The sequence below is a fragment of the Aotus nancymaae genome, unplaced genomic scaffold (genome assembly GCF_030222135.1).
Source record: "Aotus nancymaae isolate 86718 unplaced genomic scaffold, 86718_ANA_hifiasm-v0.15.2.pri h1tg000019l, whole genome shotgun sequence".
NCBI lineage: Eukaryota > Metazoa > Chordata > Mammalia > Primates > Aotidae > Aotus > Aotus nancymaae.
The window spans coordinates 36,115,289-36,124,283 of record NW_026988431.1 but is presented as its reverse complement, the minus strand read 5'-3'; the positions used below and the strand labels follow the sequence as shown (position 1 = coordinate 36,124,283).

The 8,995-nt window shown below is 42.6% G+C and overlaps 1 protein-coding gene across 9 annotated transcripts in view; it reads right to left on the bottom strand.

Moving 5' to 3' along the window:
• Nucleotides 1-433: 433 nt before the first annotated feature.
• The window catches only part of ZBTB38 (zinc finger and BTB domain containing 38), a 129,918-nt gene continuing 121,356 nt past the window's right edge, over nt 434-8,995 (bottom strand). For all 9 annotated transcript variants that reach the window (XM_064378747.1, XM_064378746.1, XM_064378748.1 and 6 more), the window contains one exon: nt 434-5,206. In XM_064378747.1, the coding sequence (XP_064234817.1) occupies nt 1,619-5,206 (3,588 nt within the window). In that variant the 3' untranslated portion in view covers nt 434-1,618. The remainder of the gene's footprint in view (nt 5,207-8,995) is intronic.

Here is an 8,995-nt window from a genome sequence, read left to right as displayed (position 1 = left end):
ACTGCAATCCGGATTCTGCTCACACCGGTGATCAAAGGGTAGAAATGTTTTCTCTCTCTCTCCTATTCTGGCAGTTTAAAGAAGTAAGAATCATGAGTTCCAGCTTTCCAGGAACCTAGTCCACATGGTAGAATATGCTGTAGGGCAACTAGATTTGAGGGTAATGTTGATGGTGTGGGTCAGTGTAAAAGAACATTAAAAAAACTTCAGTGGGTTTTTAGCAAGGGGCCTAGATGTCTGCAAATATGAATACAGAGCAACTGGCTTTGTGGATATATTTGAGTCACATAATTAAGGGACAGAACAATGTCACTCCACATCCTACCTCCCCATCCCCTAAAAACACAGCTACTGTTTTAGGCAAGGAAGGTCATCCCTTCTTCCTGCCAACTCAAGTCATTAATGAGTGGGGTGGAGAGTGGGGTTCTGTTGTCCTTTTGCTTTATACTAGTCGGTACTTGTGGGCTGCATAATCACCAAGAAGGCTAGTAATTGTAGGGATTAGGCAGTCACTTTCAAGTGCCCGGGAATTACTACTGCAGTGTACTTTACACTAAATCTCTTAGTCCTTCAGTGGAATGGGAGATGGCAGGTTCCACGTGAACCCCTAAGTCTGTCTGGAAGAGACCCCCACCATCCATGGCCTTGTGGTTGGAAGACTGCAGAGAGTTTCGAAAGAATTTGACCCTCTTTCATTCTCTGAGGTGAGGCCATTGCAAAGTAACATGCAGCACAGGAATCACAGGTAAATTCTGGGAGGGCTTTCCCCCATAGATAAGGCATGACCTATGTTTTCTGTGAATTGAGTAGACCAGTTCTAAAGAACAGCTCAGCCATAACTTCAAGGGAACAGCATTCCATCTAAAAGCATACACATGCTCTTAAATCATATTCAAAATGCTTTCTACTGATTTTTACATCAGTCCTCATTATTTGCAGATCTATTGCTCATCATAATTCTCTACAGGGGATATGGACAGTTAAAAGTCATAGTGATTTATATATGTATTTTACAAGGTTTGTGTAGTTCTACATAATGTATGAATGTCCTACTTTAGGTTACTCATTATGCACATAATTTCAGTTATATTGTTTAAGTATTTCATATGTATTCATTAATTTAAACAAATTTTAATAGTGCAGAAGCCAGATGGGAATAAAGACCGTCACACAGCTCATTACCACGTAACATGTTTACGAAGGTGCCATCTTCAGGATAGCTGACCCTTATTTTCTCCAGTGACTAAAGACAGTTCAGCAGCCAGTTCCGATTAGCAATTATTAGAAAGTTTTAAATTAGGCTAAAATTAAATTCCTCTTTTCACTGGTAGAAATACCACAGCTAAGAACTTCATTAACTTTCACAAGATACTTGGGATATTGGAGGATTCAGCTATTTTGTTTCTGTGCACTTTGCATAAAGTTAATGCTAAAATCCAAAGTAGATAATAGGATCCTTTTTCTGGAATTTTCACACTGAGTTTTTTTTTTTTTTTTTTTTTTTTTACATTTCACTCCTTCATGACCGTTATGTGAACAAAATTAAACTAAACTTAAAACAAAACTAACTAAAAAAAACACCAACTATATTTTTGAAGGTTTTTCTAACTCTTGCCATTCAAAGGACAACATTTTCCACACCGGTTGGTACGTTATCCTTTTGGTCATTGTCTTCTGAATCTATGAAATGTTGATTCTCCAAGGGATTTGAGTATTCGTGGCACATATCACCTGTTTTCTCCTGCTGGCTTGGGTTTTTGAATAAGTGTTTCTTTTGGTGCATTCCAAGGGCAGCAGCTGTCTTGCAAATTTTGGGGCACTGGAAGCAGGCATAGCCCTTCCCATTGTGCTCCCGAATATGCCTCTGCTCATGATTCCTTTTTGTGGAGAGATACAAAAAACTCTGAAAGCAGAACTGACAGTGGTAACGCTTTTCTCCGGTATGGATTCTTTCATGGATTTTGAGGGTCTCGTTCAAGGTGAATGCCTTGTTGCAATACTGACAGACAAACTCCTTTAAGCCCAGGTGGATACGTTCATGTTTCTGTAAGTTTCCTTGCACTGAAAAGCACCGTCCGCAGGTCTTGCACTGGTATGGCTTCTCCCCGGTGTGACACCTCATGTGCATTTTGAGCGTAGAAGGGCTCTGGAACTGCTTGGCGCAGAGCTCGCAGGCATATGGCCGAGAAGTAAGATGTCGGTGGGGCCTTCCTGGGTGTCCAGCCCCCGCTGCTTTGTCTCCATCACAGAGTTCACACTGCAGCTTGGGCATCTCTTTCGTTTCTTCTTCCTCAAAGGCTTTATCCTGAGGAGGCTTCCCCACAGCGCAATCCAGTTCTGCTGGGTACTTAGATTTATGGCTGGGGCTCCCGTTTCCGTGCTCCTTCTTCCAGTTGACTTTCCTCATTTTTCTCAACTGTCTGGATTTCTTTTTGGGTTTGTAGTTGTAGTAAGGGCGCCACGGTTTGTCAGTGGAATCCTGGTCACTTGCATCATCGAACACTTCACTCATCTCCATGCACTCGGACTGGCAAAGTTCAAGCGGGCTGTCTCCACTGGGTTCTGGGTCATTCCCCTGTGGCAAAGGCTCCTCCTGCATCTGATACTTGGGTCTTCTCCCTCTTTTATAAAACAATTTAGATCCTAGAATGTGCCTTTTCACAATGGCTTCATTTCCAATTTTCACTGTTATTTGGCAGAGGGGTGCAACATTACTATTTGTGGAGGTTCCCGGAAGAGCAGGTTTCGCAATGTAGGTTTCAATTTTGCTGGTTTCTTCAGCAGTATTTGTGGTTTGGCTCAATGATCCTCCAGGATCAGCAATGTATTTTGACTCCTCCAGTATTTCTCCCCTGTTATGTGGTGTAGTTTTCTTTTTCTCCTTAATGCTTTTGGGCCTGCTTGCAGACCTACCCACTTTATCCGGCTCAGGTTTACTGTCATCTTTCAAGGACTGACTGGCAGCTGGGTCTGAAAAGGCTCTGTGGTTGCTGCTGGTCATGGCAGCAATGGCATTGCTGTGCATGATCACTGACGAAAACTGGCTGCTGTGCACAATGACCGAGGGTGCAGAGCCACTGTAGCTGATCACAGAGGCGGCATTCTCACTGCCATTACTCAAAGATAAAACAGGTACATCCCCTGCCCGGAGGTCAGAACTGACAGCATTTTCAGTGGAAGAAACTGACACCTCAGTTGAATAAAAGTTATTGTCAAGATCAACTTTCAATGTCTCCTCTCCCCATTTGGTGCCTTCTGCATTTTGAACATTGGCCGAAGTGGGTATGTCCTGACATGCAGATGTTTCCAATGGGATGGCTGGACTGTTGGTCAGGGTGTTTACAGTATCTTGGAAATTCAGCGTAGGTAATTCAGAGCTGTGTGGATTCTGAACAACATAGGTACCAGCTGCAGACTCATTCACTTGACTGTTCTCTCGTGCATTTTCATAGGAAGAATTTCGATAGCTCTTATAAGGGGCTCTCTTGCATTTCATAGGCAGTAGCCTATAAAGTTTATATGGATAGACACTAGGCTTCAAGCCTCCATTTGCTGTTTTTTTACTGATGGAAAGTCTGTGATCGATGGCATGGAAAGACTTCTGATGATTTTTGAGTATATAGTAGGTCATGAAAGTTTCAAGACAGAAAATGCACTGATACCGTCTTTCTCCCGTATGCCAGATTTCATGTCTTGTCCTGTACTCAGCCAATGCAAATACTTTGTTGCAGTAATGGCAAGGATATGTTCTTCTCCAGGAGTGAACATTTGCATGTCTTCGGAGGCTGGATAAGGTCACGTAACTACGTTTGCACACAACGCAACTATAGAGCATTTGCCCATTCACAAATTTAACCATGTGGTCTGTGTCTGGCAAAGTACTTCCAGTACTGGAAAATTCACCAATCCTATTTTCAGATAATAAAGGTTCTGGACCTGTGAATGAACCTCCATTCTGTCCAATGGTAGGATAGTTTTCCAGAAAGCGTTGGTTTCCTCCAGTAATGGGCATGTGGCTTGACCTCATGCAGATCTGTTCATGCCGATCCAACCTGTTCAGGGTGGTGAACTGTTTGTTGCAATACTTGCACACTAAAGGCTCCTGGGTTGGCTTGTGAAGCTGCATGTGGGCACTGAGCAGAGTGCTGCTGTCGAAGGCTTTGGAGCAGCAGCTACAATTGTACACCAGAGGTGGAACCTCTGCTGCCGGCGGCCCGGGAACATCAGAAGATGGATTTTCATCTTCCCTGGAAAAATGGACATCTCCTTCGTTGTTTGGAGATTTCGAACGAGCGAGAACTGCAGCTGGCTGTGGACTTCTTTCTTGATTGACCTCTAAGTTGGACACTGGAGGGGGTGGTATATTTTCTGTAGCTGAGTCAGAATCCTGCGGTATGGAGAACGTCTTCGGCTTTCGGCATGCTTTCGGTTTCGCTGCAAGGGCTTCACCATTTTCTTTCCCTGTGTTCCCAGGTGAACTGCCATCATGTTCACGTACAGGCTGACTTCTGTAAGCCTCAGCTACTGAAGAAACAGCGTATGAGTGCTCGGCGAGTGTGCGGACGGGCTCTGCCTCGTGGCAGACGTCCGTTCTCTCCAGGCAAAGGCTAGCTGTTCTCATGGAGTCGGAGACCTTTTTGAAACTTGGCCTCAAGTCCAGCGGGGAAAACATGTTATTACTATTTTCTGTTTCGATGATGGAAAATGCATTTGTGATCCTTGGCCCATTAGTGATGGCTGGTTCTTCATGCCTTTTTTCATTTTTTTCTTCTTTGACCACTCCCTTTTCAGTAATACAGAATACATAGGGACCCGGGGAATTGGAGAAGTTGCGATCCGTAAGGTCTTCCAAGAATGATATTCCCAGCTTTTTTCCTGCAGCTGCAAGATCAGTGACTGTTTCCTGTCTTTTGACAACGACTGTGGAACTGTAGATATAATTAAGTATTTCAGTAAACACTTCAGCTTTGAGATCGTCCAGCTCCAGGACGTGGCTGGAAATACAGATTGTATGGCTCCAAAAGATATTTTTAAAATACAGGCTTGAAGCTGCCAGAACATTGCTGTGGGCTTTAAATTTGGTATCTTCCACAATGATAGTGACATCGCATAAAATGCCCCGAATGCGCTGCTCATTTAAGATGGAGAGCACCGTGTCACTGTGAAAGTCGTCCTTGAGGTCCCTGGAAAGGGACATGACTGTCATCTGAAACAAGAGAAGAGAAATGGTGAGAGACTCTTCCACAGGTGGCTTCTTTATTTCTAGACTATTTTCCGCTTCTGTGAAAAACTGTTCTTGCGTATGAAAATTCAGGTTTTTATCTCATTCTGTGGATGCTCCTGAGACTCAAGAGTCAACATTAGAAGCTAAATCTTTCTCTTGCCCCAGCCTGTTTCTCATACCATTGCTAATAGTTGTTGTCATTGGAAATCCTCCCAGAACTCCTTCTCCTTTTTTCCAAAGTTGGAGCTATATATACATGTCCAAATTTGGAGGGGAGGAGGTTTTTTTTTTTCCTGAAATATTAAGGGTCTCATCATCACTCAAGGCTGCTGCTTTGAACTACTAGAGCTGGGCAATGCCTTGGTCCTGCCACAAGCTTCCAGCCTATTTTCAAAGAGAACTCTGATGATCCAGTCATAACCATGAAGCAGGAAAATGATTTTTTTTTTTTTTTGAGAAAAAGTATCGCTCTGTCATCCTGCTGGACTGTAGTGGCGCGATCTCCGCTCATTGCAACCTCCGCCTCCCAGGCTCAAGCAATTCTCTCACCTCAGCTTCCTGAGTAACTGGGACCACAGGTGTGAGCTACCATGCCCAGCTAATTATTGTATTGTTGGTAGACACAGGGTTTCACCATGTTGCCCAGGCTATTTTTTTTTTTTAAGAGAATTTCCTTAAGTGGTACCTATATGCAAAGCTATTGCTCACTCAGAGAAGAAACAAGAACTGAAGGAGCTCTTCCTAATTGGCTGCACAGAAGGGTCTCTCTACAGTTGCAGGGTGTGTGACCAAGTCTGACCACCAGAGGCATCCTGCCTCCCTGTGCTATTGGCCCTGTGGGGACTCATCACGTTCCTTTTCTAGTCTCCCCTTCATTAGAGAGAAAGTAGACTAGGGCTTTCAAAAAGAACTGTCAGGTACTGAAGGCAAACGAAAAGGAGAAAAAAAGGACATTTCTAAGTCCTTTGACAAGAATGGACAAGAATGAATCTAGTCACAGGTTCCTGAATTAGCACAACTTCAAGGGATAGTGGCTCTTGTTCTAGTCTGAGGATCCCATCTCCATTCTTCTCTGTATTTGCTATATTCTCTATAAATGTCCTATACCATGAGCCTGGGGTTCTGGAGCTTACTAACTGATATTTTAGTGAGGACAGTGAAAAGCAGCAGCTTTCATACTTCCCACAGTAAGAGATACACAGTACACAGTGACCTAAGACACAAACAAAATTAACACTCACCCTTACTAGGTGTGATGTATTCTGTTCTGCTCTAGTATTTTTTTTTTAAAGAACGTTTACAGCAACTAATTTCACTACCCACTAATAGATCACCCAATGCAGTTAAAAGTAAAGCAAAAACAAACAAACAAACAAAAAAACCTCTGGTCGACAGAACATACTAACCAGCTATTCATCTAGTCTCTCTGTGCTATTCTGTGATAAGTGATGTCTCCAGAAAGCCTTACAGTTTGATGATACTTCTTTAACTCTCAGTGGTAATATTTTCCTAGCACAAAAGTATATCATTTAGCTCATGGCATTTATTTAGTTGGATGGACCAGATGGCCACACAAAGAACCTCTCTTTACCTTTTTGTAAAGCTGTTATTATAAGCTGTGACTATTATGTTATTTAGTGTCCTTTATACAAGGATCCATTTGATAAATTCTTTTATTGTACCCAGTCATAGGAAAAAAGTACCTTTCTACTAACAAATTCTTCAATTCAGATAATGAGAACGCTATATTCACCATGTTTCTGTTTTAATTCTCAAGACAAAGAAGCTCAGAACTAACTTTTATCATTGTTGTAGCTACTCGTGGCCTGGGTGTCTGGTGTGCCTATTGTCATTTTCTTTATTTAACGTTAGTTCTTCTACTCGTGTTTACCCTGTCTTTAACTTTAATCTTCCACGAATCTATTCTAGAAGTATGGGGGATTGTTTCTACAAATAAAACTGGAATGAAATGGAATCTTATGACTTCCTCTGTGCCCCTGAAGGGAGAAAGGGTCCCCCCGGAGTGAAGGAGTCTGTCCTTCACTGGGTCACAGATCAATAGCATACTTTGCTGATGTTTCCTTTGCTTTCCTTCAGGTCTCTCTGCTCTGGGCCCCTGTAGGATCTTGTCTCCCCTGACTCATATATTTTTATCACGTTTGGCTTCTCGGAAGCCCACACATTATTTTAGTTCTTCATCAGCCTGACTAGATAGCTTCAGATCTTACAAAACACATGCTATATGATTCAAAAAGGTGGCTTAGGTCTATGCTGACATCATCTATTTTGTCTTTCCAATTCAGAACTACTGTGTCTTCCAAAACATTCTGCTTCACAGCATCCTGAACCTCCGATTAGGCTCTGCTTCCATTTGGGGAATACAGCATTTCACATCAGGCTAATGAACACTCTAGGGTGTCCTGACTCAGATGTGTAATATACAAAGCCCCAATCACTTCTGCAGGATTCTGATTCTTCTCTCAGATTGTTTAACTAGGATGGTTAGCAAGAGGCCAACTCTTAACATGGAATAGTATCTTAGTCATCCTTAACAGAAACAACATATACAATAAGTATCATTATATGTCATTAAAATATTGTCATAACTTTGCAAACTCCAAGCATGACATTTTCCAGGGGGATATCTACCTTTGTGTGGCAGAACACCTTTAAAATTAATAGTTAATAAAGTTAATAAGTAGCACCTTGATTTGCCATCTTGAGACACACAAACTTCATCCTTCTAACAACTTTATCCAGCAAATATGTTGATATGGTCAGACACAGTACTTGAATGCTAGAGATACGCTGGAGATAGGAATGGGAGGAAGACAAGTCTCTGTTCTCAAGGAGCTCAGAGTCTAGGGGAAGAAAAAGAACTGTCAACTAATCATTGGAATCCACGATGGCAGGCCATATAATGGAGATAAGTATAAAATGTTAGAAGAGTAAGAAAAATTATTTATACAGGCCCTGGATTACTTTCATAAATAAATAAAACAGGGGTATAGGAAGGATGTTCTAAGCAGAAGGGACACTATAGACAAAATAAATTAAAAATGATCAAAGTGGGTACTCTTCTCAAGGACTGAAGAGGGAATCTGAGTGGTGGCAGGAGTGACGTGTGCTGCCCAGTCACCAGCATCCATGCTGGGGCTAGACACACAGACGGCAAGCCTCAGCATGTATCTGTTGAATGAGATGGCCTGGGAAAGAAGGGTCAGACCAGATCAAAAAGGGTCCTAAAGGACTCCCTACAGTTAAATTTTATATTGCAGGGAATAGGGAACATTGAGAGTCATAATGAGATTTGAGCTTTTAAAAAAATCACACAGCCTGCAGTATGCTGAAAGGCTCAGAGGGAGGCAGGCTGCAGGCAGAAGACCAATGGGCCATTGTAGTGGTCCAGGTGAGAAGTAGCCCATCCACCCTAGACAGAGTGAGAGCCTGGGGAAGAACAGATGACTCCACTTTCCAGCTAAGAAAGTGGGATGGGGTGGTGGAGGTGATGATGGCATTTGAATTCAAAATTTTCTTTAATTCTCTTAATAAATATTTATTGGCTAGGCACAGTGGCTCACACCTATATAATCCCAGTACTTTGGGAGGCCGGGGCAGGTGGATCACCTGAGGTTGGGAGTTCAAGACCAGCCTGACCGACATGGTGAAACCCCGCCTCTACTAAAAAAAAATACAAAAATTAGTTGGGCATGGTGGCACATGCCTGTAATCCCAGCTATTCAGGAGGCTGAGGCAGGAGAATGGCTTGAA